The sequence below is a fragment of the Lemur catta genome, chromosome 3 (genome assembly GCF_020740605.2).
Source record: "Lemur catta isolate mLemCat1 chromosome 3, mLemCat1.pri, whole genome shotgun sequence".
Classification (NCBI taxonomy): domain Eukaryota; kingdom Metazoa; phylum Chordata; class Mammalia; order Primates; family Lemuridae; genus Lemur; species Lemur catta.
Genome location: NC_059130.1, coordinates 112,444,911 through 112,465,183, shown reverse-complemented (window position 1 = coordinate 112,465,183; position 20,273 = coordinate 112,444,911). Strand labels below are relative to the sequence as shown.

At 40.7% G+C, this 20,273-nt stretch overlaps 1 protein-coding gene and 1 pseudogene across 9 annotated transcripts in view; one reads left to right on the top strand and one right to left on the bottom strand.

Annotated features, from left to right (window-relative positions):
- Positions 1-8,570: 8,570 nt before the first annotated feature.
- Positions 8,571-20,273, bottom strand: part of HP1BP3 (heterochromatin protein 1 binding protein 3) — a 41,698-nt gene continuing 29,995 nt past the window's right edge. For 7 of the 9 annotated variants that reach the window (XM_045548505.1, XM_045548509.1, XM_045548506.1 and 4 more), the window contains 4 exons: positions 16,757-16,916; positions 15,039-15,150; positions 12,655-12,768; positions 8,571-10,348 (listed from right to left, as the gene is read on the bottom strand). In XM_045548505.1, coding sequence (XP_045404461.1) covers positions 10,054-10,348; positions 12,655-12,768; positions 15,039-15,150; positions 16,757-16,916 — 681 coding nt within the window. In that variant the 3' untranslated portion in view covers positions 8,571-10,053. Of the gene's footprint in view, positions 10,349-12,654; positions 12,769-15,038; positions 15,151-16,756; positions 17,379-20,273 lie in introns of those variants that run through there. The other 2 variants (XM_045548514.1, XM_045548513.1) reach the window with 2 other exon arrangements.
- On the top strand, positions 12,841-13,357 carry LOC123634155 (annotated as a pseudogene).

The following is a 20,273-nucleotide window of genomic DNA, read 5'->3' as shown; positions in this document are numbered from 1 at the left end:
TCCTGAGAGCATCTGGAAACCCTTCCCGGGGCAGCAGTGAGGTGTAATGGTCAGAGGTGTGGTCCCAAATCTGGGCACTTCACCTTACTAGTGCAACCTTGGGCAAGCAAGTTCATCTTTGGTGATCCTTGAGTGAGCCGTAAAGGATGTTACTCAGGCTTGACTCACTGCGGTGTGAGGATTCCAGTGAGTTCCGTGGGCACAGGACCTGACCCGTAGTAAGCGGAGCGCTCAGTAAATATTAGCTAATATTAGACCCTGCTTTTATTCTTGATTTTCTTTTGTATGTGATAGGACGGCCAGTGTTTACTGGCTTCCGGTGTCAAGTGTGCGGGAGACGCTTCACCACAGCCATCTGACGGCCTGGAGCCCAGCGACGAGAAGGAACACGGTGGTTTACGTTGGTCCTACTCTCTGCAAAAGCAACTTATGAAACTCGGGGTACACAAAGGATAACGGGTTAATTCCTAGCGTTCTAAAAAAAACCCATGAATTTTAAATAGAGGAATTGCCAACTACTAGATCCACAGTCCCCGTTTTGAGACTATTCAGAGAAAACAACACAAGGCACAGGTCTATTATATACTGACGCTAACAAGTTTCTGATGTGTACGATCATTCTGATACTTGGAATTTTTAAAATAGTAACAGGAATTTGTTTCAGGTCAAAATGACAAAAGACCAAGGAATTAAAGGAATTAAGTTCAGATGATGAAATAGTTAAAACCAGACGGAGGCTGGGCATGGTGCTTCACATCTGTAATCCTAGCACTCTGGGAGGCCCAGGCGGGAGGATCCCTTGAGCTCAGGAGTTCGAGACCAGCCTGAGCAAGACCGAGACCCCGTCTCTACTAACAATAGAAAGAAATTATATGGACAGCTAAAAAATATATATAGAAAAAATTAGCCAGGCATGGTGGCGCATGCCTGTAGTCCCAGCTACTCGGGAGGCTGAGGCAGTAGGATCGCTTAAGCCCAGGAGTTTGAGGTTGCTGTGAGCTAGGCTGACACCACGGCACTCACTCTAGCCTGGACAACAAAGCGAGACTCTGTCTCAAAAAAAAAAAAAAAAAAAAAGAATGCTTTGAGCTATGATGATGCTACTGCACCCTAGCCTGGGCAACAGAGCAAGACCCTGTCTCAGGAAAAAATAAAACAAAATAAAACCAGAGGGAGAACCCTGCCTTCTAAATCTTCCTCAGGAGGGGACAGAAGATCGAGACAAGAGTGGCAGGCACTGTGCTAGGTCCCAGGGATACAGAGATTTACAATAAAACACATGGAATACCACAAAAACTAGATCTGGAAAGATAAATATTTTCAAAGTATGTGACATTGGCTACTGACTTTACTACCACCAAGGATCCCCTCAGGAATACAAGGTTTCAAAACCTAATGTATTTATACATTTGAAGTTCATTTCTTCATTTTTATTTACATATCAAGGTAATGTAACTGCTCATCTGAGCTCTTCCCTCAGGTTACCAAATTCAGTGGATCTAATTCCATTAAAAGCACAGAAACTCTAAGCTTGTACCATGGAGGTACAGGTGTAGATGTACAAGCGGAAAGGTTTACATCAAAGGTAACAAACTTCAGTGGGTGTCAGCCATCTCCTGGGCAAGCCACCCTAGTTCCACTCAGGACTGCAGCATAAGACAGCCAGGCTGCAGATATATCATCTGCCACAAGTATCTAATCTTACATTCATGACTATACAGCTTTTAAGAGCCAGCAGGTATAGAATTTCAACCATTGGAATTTCAACCAATGGCTCGCTTGTACACAACACCCAAAGGAGATACCCAAATTAAGCAGGGAAGGGATGACAAAAAAGGCAAGCTGAGGTTGGAGTGGGGGTGGGAGTCATGATTGCTGAATATGTTGGTGCACACGCCATGTCATGGTATTTCCTGATGAGTCAGTGACAATGACTAAACCACACAGGTGTGAGCTTGCTGTCACAGTCTTCCCTTTTCTCGAAAATCCCAGAATCTGGTATTGGAGCTGCCAGCTGACGAATGTGAGTGGGAAGTGTCACCACATCAGTGAGAAGCTGATCTCCAGCAATAGGACTGAAAAGCAGAGCCAAGATGGTGAGCTTGCCACGGGCTTGAGCACAGGAACATCTCATCCACATCTGCTTTTTATTTATTTTTGACACAAGGTCTCGCTCTGCCGCTGGGGCTGGAGTACACTGGTGCCATCAGTCATAACTCACTGCAGCCTCAAACTCCTGGGCTCAAGAGATCCTCCCACCTCAGCCTCCAGAGTAGCTGGGACTACAGGCGTGTGCCACCATGCCCGGCTAATTTTTAAATTTGTCATAGACAGGGTCTCACTATGCTGCCCAGGCTGGTCTGCAACTCCTGGCCTCAAGCAATCCTCCCGCCTCGGCCTCCCAAAGTGCTGGGATTACAGGCGCAAGCCATCTTGCCTGGCTCACATCTGCTTTTGACCACATGCATTTCCCATGGTGATCGTCACTCTCACCCTTGAGGACCATCATCTGTTCTCTCAGGTATGTCCTGATAGCTGTCTCTGCAACTTACCTCCAACATTGACCCCCGAAAATAAGTGACCTAGAACTGTGGTCCCCAACCCCTGGGCCATGGTCCAGTACTGGTCTGTGGCCTATTAGGAACCAGGCTGTGCATCACTGCCTGAGCTCCACCGCCCCGACTCCCACCCTCCATCCGTGGAAAAATTTTCTTCCATGAAACCGGTCCCTGGTGCCAAAAAGGTTGGGGATTACTGACCTAGAACACGGATTTTTTGAAAAGTTCTAAGACAGTATTATGGGCTGAATTACGTCCCCCTCACCTGGAAGTTAAAGTGCTAACTTCCAGGACCTTGGAATGTAAGTGTATTTGGAGATAGGGTCTTTAGAGAGGGAATTAAATTAAAATGAGGTCATTAATGCAGATCCCAATCCAATATTACATCCAACGGTGTCCTTGTAAGAAATTTGGAGATAGGCAAGTACAGAGAGAAGACAGTCATCTATAAACCAAGGAGAGAGGCCTAGAACAAATCCTCCCCTCAGGGCCCTCCAAAGGAACCAGGCCTGCCAACCCCTTGATTTTCAGATTTCCACCCTCCAAAACCATTACAACAAATTTCTCTCAAGCCCCCCAGTCTGTGGTATTTTGTTACAGCTCCCTAGTAAACTAATCCACAGGGTGATTAAAGATTCCCTTTCACCCATGCAGGGAACAGGCCACGACTCTGTACCGCCTAATTCCTCTCCCTGCACATTCTCCTGGTTGGCGGAAAGTGCGGAGGTTGCAGTAGGAGAGAGATATCAGAAATGTCAGAGCTGCAACAGACGACCTAATCTAGTTCAACTCCCTATTCCCGTGGAGAACCAGAAGGTTAAAGTGACTTGCCTGAGGTCACACTGCTAGTTCTGGTTCCACAGTGGAATCACCCTCTTGGAGGGTCCCAGCCACTGCTTCAAGTGTTTTCCAAGGAGAGTGAACACACCCTCTCTTGGGTCAGGCAGTAGAGCCTACCTAAACTGCTCCTGCAGCGTTATCTCTGGGAATTCGCTTTGCATCTCATCAGCGCCTGTGGACTTTGGGTTCCCTTCCATTTGCTTCAATGTTGCCATTTACATAATGGCACCCCCCATCTTTGAATAAAACTGATGGTCCAGAAGGAGGCACCATGTTTATCTTGTGCCTACCTGTACCCCATTTGAGAAGCTGGGGAACAAGGAATGGTTTCTAGTTCTTTCCCAACTGAAAAGTACCAGGTATAAAAAAGAGGACCCTCCCCCCTCAGAAACACTTGTTAGACACGTTGTTGTCAGAGACAAAATACGAGGCCGAGGGATGCATTTCAGAAAGGAAAGGCGGGTAATAACCAAATGCTCAAGTAATGCATATGCTGAAGAACTTCAGCTCGCAATCTTTAATGGAGATTAAAAAGAAAGATTACACGTTGAGTAGCTCTGGTTTTCTCCGTAGCTCTGCTCTGCATCCACACTGCCAGGGGAGCCAGCCGAGGGCTGCCTAGGCCTCTGGTGGCCACAGCTGCAAAGGGACTCACATCTGTAGCCCACCTGCTTCCCTTCCCTGCTCCCTGGCTTTTGAAACTCAAGGCTGTATTGGATTTTTTTTTTTTTTTTTTTGCTCATCTTTAAATAACCTCTTAGCAGTTAAAAAACCTGATAAAACCTATCAGAAAAAAAATCTAGGAACCAATGCCCATTCATCTTATGGTGTGACTCTCTTGTCCCTTGTTGCCAGAGGCTCTGCTGCCTGAGCTATTAGTGTACTAACCCACTGAGGCATGGAGAACAGATGAGAGTCAGTCAGTCAAACCTGAGTTTAACTCCATCACTTATTACGTTTAATTTGGGGAAAATCAGCTAAATTTATTTGCTTCTGAAAAATGGGGGATAATTTCATATATCTTTGAGAATTTGAGTATAGGGTCCTAAAAAAAAACCTTTAGGGCAGCTGAGATAATATCTCCCAGTAATCCAAAGTCTAATTTTGAGTTATCAAACTTAAAACAACAGCCACACTGACTTAATTATTAGCAAAGTTGACTTAATGTCATTTCCAAGTCCTCTGCACTCTTAAACAAGTCCATTCTCTTCCATGAGCAGAATATAGAGTTACTGGGCTGCATGACAAGGGAGAATTCAAAAGCTTGAAAAATAAGCAAGTGGAGACAATCAAGATGGACCTGCATTCAGTGCCTGGGTTCTAATTCTGGCTTTGCCACTTACTGTGACCTGGGGCATGTTACTGAACCACACTCTATACCTCAGTTTTCCCTTCTGCAAAATGGGGGTAATAAACAATGACCATCTCATAGGGTTGCTAGATTAAATGAGATAATATATATACAGAGCTTGACGTGGAAGAAACTCAATTAGTATTATTACCATTATTTATATTAAATAATAAGCCAAATTTACAACTTTATCAGACATACTCAAGGCACCTTAGAGAAAGTTCTCTTTGCTAAGCAAAGATTTAATAGCAAATAGTGTTAATTATACAGTTATACACAATAGGATAAAAGAGTTGTAATTTTTGAAAAAACAGCTTGGGAAGGTGCCTTTTTAGGCCTCCTTTGACATATTGTTGACAAAACAAACTTAAGTTAAAATGAAGCTTATAAAATCGAATCATCAAATGTAGAAGTTTTTCTAACCTCCCCAAAAGCCATTAAGAATCTTATGGAAAATGACAGAGGAAAGGAAGGAACATAGGAAAGATGGTAAAGATTAGTTAACACAACTGATGAGGGATACCACTGGGCCATCTACAATGGCTTCTAAGCACATCTTTGTCAAGTGGTTCTAAGCCAAAAGCTTAAATAGTTCTGGGTCTTTAGCTTAGCTCTGCAGGAGTGAGTGACCATCTGTTCCACGAAGAAAATGCAAAAGCAACTCTGCATGCTAGGAAGTAATGTCAATCACAGCCTCCAGGGAAATAGTTTAATGGTCTTTTTCCAATTAAGAATAGAATTTCTCTCCTTTCATGTGTAAAACTAGAATTTTTGCTTAACTCAAAGAGATAATATGATTTTTCAGGTTCCAAAGATGGCAAATTTTAATTATAATCCTAAATTTTAAAGTTTCTTGGTCAGACATGGTGGCTCACTGACTGTAATCCCAGCACTTTGGGAGGCTGAGGCGGGAGGATGGCTTGACCCTAGGAGTTCAAAACCAGCCTAGGCAACATAGTGAGACTCCATCTCTATCAAAAAAAAAAAAAAAGTTAAAAATTAGCCAGGAGGGGTGGAGCATACCTGGAGTCCCAGCTACTTGGGGGGCCAAAGTGGGAGGATCACCTGTGCCCAGGAGTTTGAGGTTGCAGTCAGCTATGATCACACCACTGCACTTCAGTCTGGGTGAGAGACTTAAGACCATCTCTAGGCCGGCGCGGTAGCTCACGCCTGTAATCCTAGCACTCTGGGAGGCCGAGGTGGGCGGATCGTTTGAGCTCAGGAGTTCGAGACCAGCCTGAGCAAGAGCGAGACCCCGTCTCTACTAAAAATAGAAAGAAATGATTTGGACAGCTAAAAATATATATAGAAAAAAAAAATTAGCCGGGCATGGTGGCACATGCCTGTAGTCCCAGCTACTTGGGAGGCTGAGGCAGTAGGATCGCTTAAGCCCAAGAGTTTGAGGTTGCTGTGAGCTAAGGTAACGCCACAGCACTCTAACCAGGGCAAAAGAGTGAGACTCTGTCTCAAAAAACAAAACAAAAAAACCCATCTCTAAATAGACAAAGTTTCTCTTAGTTGGTTAAATGCAGTAGTTAATGAATATGGCTGGCTTAACTTCTTTCTTCTGACATCTCAGGATGGCAAGAGTATCTCAGCCTGAGAATAATTTCACTGGCTCTTTAAAGTAAGTATTAAGAATAGGTGTTGGGAGGCCGAGGCGGGTGGATCGTTTGAGCTCAGGAGTTCGAGACCAGCCTGAGCAAGAGCGAGATTCCGTCTCTACTAAAAATAGAAAGAAATTATATGGACAACTCAATATATATAGAAAAAATTAGCCAGGCATGGTGGCGCATGCCTATAGTCCCAGCTACCCGGGAAGCTGAGGCAGAAGGATCGCTTCAGCCCAGGAGTTTGAGGTTGCAGTGAGCTAGGCTGACGCCACAGCACTCATTCTAGCCCGGGCAACAGAGCGAGACTCTGTCTCAAAAAAAAAAAAAAAATAGGTGAAGAAAGCTTAACTAGGGCTGACAAAATTTGGTAAAAGAGGAATGATGGAAAAAACATCAAAGGTATTGACATATTGTTTAGCTCTTGTTTTTATGTGATTTCCCTGTTAGACATGATTAAAACACACATCGGGGCCCGGTGTGGTAGCTCATGCCTGTAATCCTAGCACTCTGGGAGGCCGAAACGGGAGGATCCCTTAAGATCAGGAGTTCGAGACCAACCTGATAAAGAGTGAGACCCTGGTCTCTACTAAAAATAGAAAAAATTAGCAGGGCTTGGTGGTACGTGCCTGTAGTCCCAGCTACTCAGAGGCTGAGGCAGGAGGACAACTTGAGCACAGGAGTTTGAGGTTGCTGTGAGCTAGGCTGACGCCATGGCACTCTAGCCTGAGCGACAGAGCAAGACTCTGTCTCAAAAAACAAAAAAAGAAAAAAACCCCCACATATCTAAGATTGATTCCTTTAATCAAGTCCATGTGGAAGTTAGAATTTGGTTCCATCTGTGTTGAATGCTTTTGTCATACGACTAAGGAAACGTCTCCATGTTTCTCAGCAACAGTATCTCTTCTTTCTCATTTTGTACGTTAAGAAGCTGACAATCTCCCAGCACTTTCTGAGATTCATTTATCAAATGTAGCTTATATGTAGTTTTAGAGTGTATGAAACACTGTAAATGAGCTCACTAAGCCACCAACAGAGTACCGAAGCTATTGATCCATGCTAGAGATTTCTGGGATTATCTCTTGGGTCTGTCATTCCCCTTTCTGTAACAGAAGTAAAAATTATAAATGTGTTCTGCTCATTTAGAATGCCTAGAAGGAAAAAATCAAACATCCCTTTATCTCACGTAAGTAAGGTACATGTCTTTGATAGTTGAAGATTTTCATGAAAAGAGCAATGACCCTTTTGTCTCTTCCCTTTACATGATGTGAAGTAAACTGTCCTTGTAGTTAAATAGAATGTCAGAGTTGGAAAGGACCTTAAATCTAAACTTTTCACCCTACACTTAAGTGCTTGATGTACCATAGAGCCACCTGGTGATTATTCAGTAAATCTTCTTAAAAGCAGTATCATAAAACAAAGAAACCAACCCACATCCTCCAACTTTTGATTCCAGAAGAGAATTCTGAGCACAGGTACATATATACCCATAGTATTAAGAATCGTTAGTTGCTATTTTTTTTTTTTAGACAGAGTCTCACTCTGTTGCCCAGGCTAGAGTCAGCCTAGCTCATAGCAACCTCAAACTCCTGGGCTTAAGCAATCCAACTGCCTCAGCCTCCCCAGTAGCTGGGACTACAGGCATGGGCTACCATGCCCGGCTAATTTTTCTATGTATATTTTTAGCTGTCCAGCTAATTTCTTTCTATTTTTAGTAGAGACAGGGTCTTGCTCTTACTCAGGCTGGTCTTGAACTCCTGAGCTCAAACAATCCGCCCACCTCGGCCTCCCAGAGTGCTAGGATTACAGGCTTGAGCCACCACACCTGGCCGTTAGCTGCTATTTAAGTAGCACAACAGAAATTAGAATTACTTTCTAGAATTAGGGTTTATCTATTATGCTTTGAAGTGCTGTAATTTTTTCTAGTCCAAGGACTTAATCTGAACATTGAATATTCATTGAACATGAAAGACCGGACTCTATGATCTTTAAAATGGTCCTTAATAAAATACAAAATATTTTTAAACCCGATTCATTAAATCATCAGCATTCAACATAACTAGAAACATCAAAAGCAAATAAACTGGAGCTTGTATTTAAAAAGGAAAATGATGGTGTCCATTGCAAGGAATAGAAAAGGCTCATGTGAGGGCAATGCTTAGCTACTTCTGAGGATATACTAGAAACTTTTAAATATAAGCTACAGTTCAGCAGCTTTTAAAACTTCATGTTTATTCATATTTTTCAAAATATATGTACATAAAAAAAGGAAGATTTACAACAGGAAAGATTGCCTTACATGCAACACAAATTCCAATGAACTCATGATGGGATCACATATGATTATGGCCTAATTCAAGCCAATCTTCTCAAGTCCATTTCTCAGCCATACTTTAGGCTACAGAAGGGATCCCAGGAGACAACGCAAGTGGAATGAATAAGAAAACAAACATTTTTTGCCTCTGGCAGCACTCAAGGGGCCAGAAGATGTACGCCAAAAAGCTTAAGACAATTAAAATGTCAAGTGCCACAGGGAAGAGAAATGATAACCAGAAACTGGTATTTCTCAAGTAGAAAGCTAGTACTATTTAACACAACTTCACAATACTAAAACAAATACAAATAAGAAAGGGTTAGGTAGTAGGGCTTCATTTGCTTTTCCTTTTTTTTTTAGTATATCAGAAAGGAAGCCACTTGTTTGATATCAAAAGTGCTGTGGAAAGAAAGGAGGGGAAAAAAACCCACAGATGAATCTGGAATCTAATTTATTTTAGCAAATTGTATGTTTTTCCACTTAACATTTCTACATTAGCAATGATGCAACTCTCCAACATTTCTTTATAAAAAAGGCAAACAGGAAGTAACAACTCATGCTCCAAATATTAAAAAATATATTTAAACATCTGATCAAGATTTGTTTTGATTTTTGGTAACACAGGTGACACCAGAAATCACAGATTCAATATATTCCTATACTTCCTCTTCACTCAAAAACCAAGTGGTATAGAGAACTTGTGCTTGCTGTTAAGGGAATGCAATGCTCTAGGCCGGTGAAAAATACCTAGAAATTAGTCAATGTGAAAGGTGACCCAAAAGAGTCATGCATCTTCAAAATCTAACGAGATCATACTGTTTTTGGCTTATTCCCAAAGCTGTCTCTGTGTTTATAGTTGGAGAGAAAGGGTTAGTGGAGTGGTTTTTATAAATAAGATTAATTATCATAGCTATAACTGAAATCTCCAGGCAAGAGGCGTTACATGTTCAGTCAGTGCTATACTGCCTCCTTTTTACTTCCAGCACCTGACCAGCATACTGTTTTTGATGCTTTCTACAAATATAAAAATCTTTGCAAATGTTTAGAGAAAACTGGAAGGAAAAAAAAAGGCAAAGCTGACCATAAAAACAAATGGCGGTTGGGATAAGGAGAACAAAAAGGACAAGTATAGACTACATAGTTTAGCAAAGTCCAGGATTATTACAGAAATTAAAATGACTGAGGGAAGGGGCAGGCACCAAGAACAGCACCTAAAGCTAACAAATGCCTAAACTGGTTTATTTATATTCCCTCCCCACAATGTTCACAGGGGAGGAAAACAATGTAATTTTAAAAGCATCAAAAACTAAAACAAATGCACACTGACCTTAGAAAATAAGATTTTTAATTTTGTCACGATACCCTTTTTTCCTATAAAATTTACTTTTTTGCTTTGAAAGTCTTCTTCATGGTGGATTTGCCTTTGCCAGGCAATTTCACTTCCTTTCTCACATTGGCTACAGGCTTCTTTGAAGAGCCACCACCAGGTTTCTTGATGACTGAGGGTGAGGGTCTGGCTTTCTTGGCTGGAGTTTTGGCCTTAGGAGGGGCTTTCTTGGGCAGGGGCCTCGCTTTCCCCCGCTGGGCAGCTGAGACTTTAGGTGCAGGCTTGGATCCTCTCTTCTTCACAGATGCAGCCTTCCCTGGGGACTTGGCTGGGGTTTTCTTCTGCAACCTGCAAGAACCAAAGAGCAAAGGCAATCACTTAGTATTAGGTCATTAAATATGAAATGTCCAATTTCGAATCAAAAGTTTAGTTTATTATATCTCAAACAAAAAGCAGTACAATTAAAGTATGTGCCTAAACTAACAACACATTTTTGCCATCTTAACAGTAGCTTGTTTATGCCAGCAGCGAAAAAGCCTGGAGAGCAAGTGGCGATAAAAATCACAAAAGGTGTTTCCCACAGCTTGTTGAGAATTGAGTATTTTTCCTTGTAAGAAGTGGTCCAAAGGCTGGAAGAAGTGGTAGTCAGTTGGTTCAAGGTCTGGTAAATACAGTGGATGACAGAGAGTTTCCAAGTCCAGCCTCTGCAGTTTGAGCAGTGTTGTTTGTGCGACATGTGGTCAGAGTGTTGTCTAGCAAGATGATTGACCTGTCTCTACTGACCAATCTCAGGTGCTTCATTGCAAGCATCCTCATCATTTCATCCATTTGGCTGCAGCAGACATCCACTGTAATTGAGTGACCAGGTTTCAAGAAGCTGTAGTGGGTAATACCAGTGCTGGACCACGAAACAGACACCATTAGCTTTTTTTGATGAATATTCGGTTTCAGACTGTGTTTCGACAGTTCATCTTTATCCAGCCATGGGCAGAAAGCTTGCGATGGTCAAAAAAAATCCATTTTTCACCATATGTAACAATATAGCGTTAGAAATGGTTCCCCTTTATGTTGCAACAGCAAAAAAAGGCAAGCTTCGAGATAATTTCTCTTCTGATGCTCATTTAATTCATGCAGTACCCATCTATCCAGCTTCTTTACCTTGCCAATTTATTTCAAATGGTCCAATTTTGTTGGAATAGTAACGTTAAACCTTGCTGCCAATTCACACTTAGGTTGAGATGGATTCGCTTCTACTGCAGCTTTCAGCTCATCATTTCCACCTTGGTCTTAGGTCGCCCATGTGGCTCATTTTCAGAATTAAAATCACCAGAATGGAACAACTTTCTCAAGCCTTCAATGTACTGTGCATTCATTAGCCACATCTTTCTCAAACACTTGATATTTTGAGCTGTCTGTGCTGCACTGGTTCCATGACGGAACTCATATTTGAAAATAACATGAATTTTTGACTTTTCCGTGGTTTCACAAAAATTGCTTTAAAAAAAATTTGAAAGATAATCACAAGCCAAATCGTGCATTTGAAAGACTGAAGATGTACCTTCACAATAAAAATAAAACAAGTGCCAAAGTGAAATGTCAGAGATATCAACTGTCAAGCTTAGTACTTAAGGAAATCAGACATTTCATACTTAATAGCCTAAGTCAGTGGTCCCCAGGGACCCAATTTCATGGAAGACAATTTTTCCATACACAGTGGGTCGTGTGTGTGTGTGTGTGCGCGTGTGTGTGTGGTGTGTGTGTGATGGTTTCAAGATGATTCAAGCACAAGTGTACCTTATTTATATCATTATTACATTGTAATATGTGATGAAATAATTATACAATTCACCATAGGTTGGAGATCCCTGAACTAATACATGAGAGATTCTCTTTGTTGGGACAACCAGATGAGGAGAAATAGCATAAGAAGTCACCTATGTTAAGAATATAGGCCGGGCGTGGTGGCTCACACCTGTAATCCTAGCACTCTGGGAGGCCGAGGCGGGTGGATTGCTCGAGGTCAGGAGTTCGAGACCAGCCTCAGCAAGAGCGAGACCCCGTCTCTACTAAAAATAGAAAGAAATTATCTGGCCAACTAAAATATATTTATAGAAAAAATTAGCTGGGCATGGTGGCACATGCCTGTAGTCCCAGCTACTGGGGAGGCTGAGGCAGTAGGATCGCTTAAGCCCAGGAGTTTGAGGTTGCTGTGAGCTAGGCTGACGCCACGGCACTCACTCTAGCCCGGGCAACACAGCGAGACTCTGTCTCCAAAAAAAAACAAGAATATAAATGTGACTTAATTTTTTACTAGAGCTTTACTAAAACTGTATAAAAATTCAACCAATTCATGGATGTCTACACATAATTCCATGATATTTTTCCTAGGGCAATATGGAATTGTTTTTCTTTGAATAACTAAACTATGGGTACACATAGGTTTGACCAGAGTAAATGATGTACTCACAGTGCTTCATAAGTTCAGAGACCCTGAATTTTTAAAGGGAGAAGTTAAATTCAAATGTTATACACAACCTGAGAAGGATCCTGAGCATCAAAATACTTTCTATCTTGAGCCCCTCCTATTAGTGCTATTTTCAGCTCTAAAATATTTATTATCCTCTCCACAAGAAGGGATTTTCACACATCCACACCTTCTCTTAGGTGGTGGCTCTTCATCCTCAGAGTCTTCTTCTGATGACTCATCTTCATCTTCATCTTCATCTTTAGAATCATCTGGCTCTTTCTTTGGAAACAGAACTCCTGGGCTGAAGGGGGAAAAAAAAAGATTAGGTAAAACAGAAGTCCCATGCAAGACAAGGAAAATAATGTGAACCTAGATGCTCTTCCCTGGACATTCTCTACTTCTTCTCAACTTCCACCCAAAATGTCAAGTTAGGTTATATATGTAAGGTTACAATTTAACCTATTTTGAATACACATACGAAGTTATGACAAATCTATAAAAGTCCCAAATCATACCTCATTCCCATCCTCTGGCCATTAATAAAACTGATCCTTGCCTTCTGCCACAGCAGCCATTGGAGAGCCTGCGCTACCTCATGGCTGTGGGCCTCAACAAGGGCCACAAAGTGACCAAGAACATGAGCAAGCCAAGGCACAGCCGCTGCCACAGGTGTCTCACACCAAACACACCAAGTTTGTGGGGAATGTGATCCGAGATCTGAGAGGTGAGTGGCTTCGCCATGTATGAGCTGCGTGTCGTGGAGCTGCTCAAGGTCTCCAACGATAAACGGGCCCTTAGGTTCATCAAGAAAATGGTGGGGACACACATCCATGCTAAGAGGAAGCAAGGTCTTGGCAGCAATGAGGAAAGCAGCTGCCAAAAAGGACTAAGCCATCTCCCCTCTGCACACAATAAAACTTTTATAGAAATATATACATAAAGGCCGGGCGCGGTGGCTCACGCCTGTAATCCTAGCCCTCTGGGAGGCCGAGGCGGGTGGATCGCTCGAGGTCAGGAGTTCGAGACCAGCCTGAGTGAGACCCCGTCTCTACTAAAAATAGAAAGAAATTATCTGGCCAACTAAAAATATATATAGAAAAAAATTAGCCGGGCATGGTGGCGCATGCCTGTAGTCCCAGCTACTCGGGAGGCTGAGGCAGTAGGATCGCTTAAGCCCAGGAGTTTGAGGTTGCTGTGAGCTAGGCTGATGCCACGGCACTCACTGTAGCCTGGGCAACAAAGTGAGACTCTGTCTCAAAAAAAAAAAAAGAAATATATACATAAAAAAACATCCTTAATCATTTGTTTAGTAAACAATTACTTAAATTCCTAATATGTGACTGGCACTATATTAGCCAATGGGTCCACAGCAGAGAACGGACTGCATAGCAGTGTACACATTTTGCCCTTATAATACTGTCTAAAGATCTCAAGACTGAATCTCTTCAAAGTTGTAGAGAAATTTGGCAAGGATCCCCTAACTCATCTTTGCTCTAAACAGAAATCTCGATTCCTTTAATATGTCTTAAAATAATGACATTTTTATATATGTATTTATTTATTTCAGAGATTGGGTCTCGCTATGTTGCCTGGGCTGGACTTGAACTCCTTGGCTCAGGCAATCCTCTTACCTCAGCCTCCTAACTAGCTAAGACTACAGGTGCATAACACCACTCCTGGCAAATTATAACATTTTATGTGTGTGACTTTGAGAATTAAGTTTAATGTTTAACATTTGAAAAATTCATATAATAAACATTCAGCCAAGTAACATGACTGTACACAAAGCATAAGTAAGTTACATGTTACAAATTATAGTCTTGATAAAATAGGGTCTTAGTGTGTCATGGCACTTTACTGGAAATTAATGCATAAGAAGGCTACAGCGCCAGTGCACAGAACAATGCTTGGCCCATAGGATGTACACAATACATTTTTTTGTTTTCAATGAATAAGTAAGGTATATATAAGACAAGTTTTCAAATAAATGTCCCTGTTTTTAAAGTATAAAGAAGGCAGAGTTAGGATTCTTGTAAATAGTCAATGGTATTGTAAACACTCATTTGGTATTAGAAAATGAAAACATATATAATCCTTCAATAATCTTTTTGTCATTATCATTTACTTGATAAAGAAGGAAGGAAGATCAAAATGACCGCCCAAGGATCTCAAAGAATTTAATGTTTGTTTCAGGAATAGCTGGCTAACAATAAGCTCTAGCAGGATAGCCAAAACTCCCCTGTTCTTATTTTAACTGCATAATCCACTTATATGCAGATGTTTTCAACCAAACACAGATCAGAAACATAGTATTCACAGGATGTAAACCCCTGTGTACATGGAAGGCCAGATTTTCAGATATGTAGGTTCCGCAGAGCTGAGTGCGGACTTGCGTATGCATGGGCTTGGGTATACGTGGACAGTCCTGGAACCAATCCTCCTCATATACCAGGGGATGACTGTATTTCCGGTTCAGTGTAACAGTAACAAGGGTAAAATACGTTAAACCAAGTCTATAGTCTGGAATGAGATTTCAAATTTACAATGACCTATTAGAGGTTAAATGCTCACCTGGGGTAATAGGGAAAACAGAGCTGGAAGGTGCCACTGAACCCTTTCCCAGAGATCTGTTCCATCCACCCGTTCTTTTCGCATTTCTGCAGGGTTTTCTTCAACAAATGCACTGAACAAAAAATTCAGGAATGAAAAAAGTGACCTAGTTATTCAGATTTGCTAAGTCTCAACCACAATTAGATGCCCACCAATTCCTGTCACATACAGTAATTGACATGGGCTAAGTGAACCTTCTGTGGTCAAAGCTATTAATTCATTAAACATTTACTTAGTGCTAATAAATTTAGCAAGAGTTAAATTATGATGGAAAGACACATTAGAGACCACCGAGTTAAATTCCTCATTTCAAAAAAAAGGAAATAGGAGCCCAGAATGGTTAAGCAACTTGAGCCCAGAATAGTTAAGTGATCTACCCTAAGGTAGCATATAAACGGTCAATAGGAGACCTGAAACTAAATTCTCATTATTTTCATTCCTTTAAACATCTATTGTATACCTAGGTAATGATAATCATCTAGGAGAGTATCTTAAGAAGATGAACAAAACTAATTCTTCATAAATCAGCAAACAGTAACAAAACAATATTGTGGCTCCTAAAGGCCTCAATTCTCATCTTCCTTACAAAGACCTATTAAAAAATATATTTTATGGTGATTCAGCATTAAAAAACAGCTGCCAAATCATAAAACTGAAAAAACTGTTAACCAAATTAATCTCGTAAAATACTTGGCCAACAGAGAAAATCATGAAAGACTTTATCAGGGTCAGCATGCATAATTAAACACAATATATATATTAAGTACATGGGCCAGGGACAGTGGCTCATGCCTGTAATCCTAGCACCCTGGGAGTCTGTGGTGGGAGGACTGCTTGAGGCCAGGAGTTCAAGACCAGCCTGAGTAACATAGCGAGACCTCATCTCTATAAAACATACAAAAATTATCCAGGTGTGTAGGTGCACACCTGTTGTCCCAGCTACCTGGGAGGCTGAGGCAAGAGGATCACTTGGGGCCAAGAGTATGAGGTTGAAGTGAGCTATGATGATGTCATTGCACCCTAGTCTGAGAAACACAGCAAGACCCATCTCAAAAAAAAAAAAAAAAAGTAGGCAAAAATGTAACTGAGAGGTGTTTTGAACCTAGAGATTTATCTAAATTATAATAAAAATATGTATCAAAAAACTTCACAGGAAATAAAATTAACTTCTGATCAGTAGACACTGTAAATTAAGGGTAAGTCTTGATTATTTCTGTTTTTCTTCTTGTAAATAATAAATTTGTGGCTGGGAATGGTGGCTAATGCTTATAATCCCAGTACTTTGGGAGGCCAAAGCAGAATTGCTTGAGGCCAGGAGTTCAAGATCAGCCTGGACAACATGAGACCCCATCTCTATGAAAAATACAAAAATCAGCCAGGTGTGGTGGCCCACACCTGTAGTCCCAGATACTCGGGAGGAAAAGGAGGGAGGATCACCTGAGCCCAGGAGTTCAAGGCTGCAGTGAGCTATGATTGTGCCACTGCACTCCAGCCTAGGCAGCAGAGCAAGACCCTGTTTATTAAAAAAAAAAAGAAAAAAGAAAAAATATTGTAAAGCTATTCTCTCCTGGTTTTGGGAGTCAGTAGTTAATACTTTGACATTAATAGCATGATCTCTAATGTTTTTTCAAAAGAAAATTCCCCTAATTCCAGTTAAATGTATGGACTCTCAGTCTTACTTTGATAGTTAGAATTGGTCCCTGGGTGGTTCTCCAGCACATACTTCTTCAGAGCAGTGGTAGAGCAGGTCTTCGGCTCATTCATGGCAGCAATGGCAGACAAGATTGCATATTCCATCAGGCTTCCACCAAGCAGGGGTTTCTCCCCTGATTTCTTCAGCTGTTTTCCAAGGAGGAAGAGAAAAGCATCAAGACAACACTCTCCCAAAGCAGGTCAAGACAAGACTCCTCTGCACCAGGTGGGTCGGAGTTCCTGCATTAGCACAGATATGTTTTACAATAAATTGTCAGGTTAGGGACTTTCTCTTCCATTTACCAATCTAACTGAGGAGTCCTAACCCTCATATGGATATTTTCTCCTTCCATTTACCCCTCCATCCACCCTAAAATAGGAATAGCCAATCTAACTCAAAGATACTGATAGCTCTACCCCTATAAGCAGGTCAACCTGTTATAACCCCAATAAATTAAGACTCTTTTGAGAATACTTCCTTTTTCTGAATCTGAAAGATGAAGTACAGCTGACTCTTGAACAACAGGGATTTGAACTGTGCGGGTCCACTTATATGTGGATTTTCTTCTGCCTCTGCCACCCCTGAGACAAGACCAATTCCACTTCAACCTACTCAACATGGAGACAACGAGATGAAGACCTTTATGACGACCCACTTTCATTTAATGAAGAATAGATATATTTTCTCCTCCTTATGATTTTAACATTTTTTTCTCTAGCTTACTTTATTGTAATACAGTATATAATACATACAACATACAAAATTATGTTGTTATCTGAGTATTTATGTTGTCAATAAGGCTTCTGGTCAACAGCAGGCTGTCAGTGTAAGTTTCTGGGGAGTCAAAAGTCATATGCAGATTTTCAACCATGCAGGGGGCGGGGGTCAGTGCCCCAACCCCTGCATTGTTCAAGGGTCAGTTGTAGTTACAAAAGTAATAAGTAGCCTTGTTAATCCTAAAAGGAAAATAGCAAAGGAAAATTTTCATAAATATACAACACAAAATTATATAGCATATTTTGAGGATGAAAGGCTGGGGAACAAAGGTTAGTACTAATAAGCAAAAGGAAAAAGGAAAAAATTAGGAATATTCTACAATAGTGATTAAGTGGTTCTTGAAGACTGGTCCACAACTTTCTGCAGGTTCCTGAGACCCTTTCAGAGGATCTGCAAGGTCAAATCTATTTTCATACTAAAACTAAAAAGAGATTTGGTTTTTTTCACTGTGTTGACATTTGCACTGACAGTGCAGAAGCAATGGTGTTACTTCTGTAAAACTGCTGCCACCTTACCACAAATCAAGGCACAGGCACAAAAATGTGGTTATTGTCTTCCTTACTGCTTTGCATTACGGTTTAAAAGAAAAATAGCATCGATTCACTTAGGAGTGCCCTTGATAAAGTAGTAAAAATCATTTTATTGTATCTCAACCCTTGAGTGTTTATCTTTTTAATATTTTTTGGAATGAAACGGGGAGAACACAAAGTATCATTGTTACATATAGAGCTATGACAGTCTTCAGGAAAAGTACCTCTGTGATTGAGTTGGAAGTTGAACTAATTGCGCTTTTCTTGGAATACCTTTTTTACTTGACAAAATAACTGACAGATAAACTATGGTCATTCAGACATGGGTATGGGGTAGACAGTATCTTGAAAATGAATTAAATGAGCCAATTAAATGAGTTACTTCAAGCCAAACAATATTATGATAAAATTCAACCTTTCACGAGACAAGTTAAATTGTGGAAAACTTGCATCTATCACTGTGAGCTTGTTATCTTCCCAATACTTAAATACTGTTCTTGTGAAATCAATGGCTGATACCAATGACTGTGATTTTTGTCATTATATGATGAAATGCCAACATTTGGAAAATCTGCATAACTCAGTGAGTCACTATTTTCCAAATGACCCGTGCATTATGTTATAAAATTATGTATGGTTAAAAGACCTATTCAAAGATCAAGACAGACCAATGAATTTTAAGGTAACACAATACAAGAAGTTCACTGATAAGGTTTCAGGTTCCACATGGCAACTAACCTTTTAAGAATTATAAAATCAATCACCATAACAGAATAAAGAACACAAACCACACAATCATCTCAATACCAACAGAAAAAGCATTTGACAGATTCAACAGTCTTTCATGATAAAAACTCCCAACAAACTAGTAATATAGACGAGAACTTTCTCCACCTGAAAATAGGCATCTGTGTAAAACCCAGCAGCTGGTGAAAGACTGAATGCTTTCTAAGATGGGGAACAAGGCAAGAATGTCTGCTTTTACCACGTCTATTCAACACTGTATTAAAGGTTCTATCTAGAATAATCAGGCCAGAAAAAGAAGTAAAAGACATCCAGATTGGAAAGGAAGAAGTAAAATCGCCTTTATTTGCAGGTAATGTGATCCTGTATGTAGAACATTCTAAGGAATCCAAAAAAAAAAAAAAACTTCTAGAAAGAGTTCAGCAAGCTTGCAGTATACAAGATCAACAGAAAAATCTATTATATTTCTATAAGCTAGCATGAACAATCTGAAAATGAAAATAAGAAAACACTTCTGGCCAGGCGTGGTGGCTCACGCCTGTAATCCTAGCACTCTGGGAGGCTGAGGCGGGTGGATCGTTTGAGCTCAGGAGTTCGAGGCCAGCCTGAGCAAGAGCAAGACCCCGTGTCTACTAAAAAAAACATATAGAAAGAAATTAGTTGGACAACTAAAATATATATAGAAAAAATTAGCCGGGCATGGTGGCACATGCCTATAGTCCCAGCTACTTGGGAGGTTGAGGCAGGAGGAGTGCTTGAGCCCAGGAGTTTGAGGTTGCTGTGAGCTAGGCTGACACTACAGCACTCGAACGCAGGCAACACACAGTGAGATGTTCATGGATTGGAAAACCCAACACTGTAAAGAGAGTGATTCACTCCAAATTGATCTATAGGTTCAATGTAATTCCTACCAAAAATCCCAGCTGTTTTTTTTTATTGATTGACTAATTGCAGAAATTGACAAGTGGAGCCTAAGATTTGTATGGCATTGCACAGGGCCCAAAATAGACAAAGCATTCTTGAAAAAGAGAATTTATAATTCGAAATTTTAAAACTCACTATAAAGCCACAGTCACCAAGACAGTGTGGTAGTGGCATCAGGAGTCACATATAGGCAAATGAACCACAATTGAGAGTCTAGAAATAAACTACTATATTTATGGTCAATTGATTTTTTTATATTTTTTTATACTTTTTTAAAAAAATAGAGGCTTTCTTTTTCTTTTTTTTAGTCAGAGTCTCGCTCTGTTGCCAAGGTTAGAGTGTTAATTGATTTTTGATAAGGTGCCAAGGCAATTCAGCGAGGAAAGGATAGTCTTTTCAATACATGGTTCTGGGACAACTGGATAACCATATGCAAAAAGATAAATTAAAAACCTGACCTCATACTATAAACAAAACTAAATGTAAGTGTCCAAACTATAAAACTCATAAAAGAAACTATAAAACATT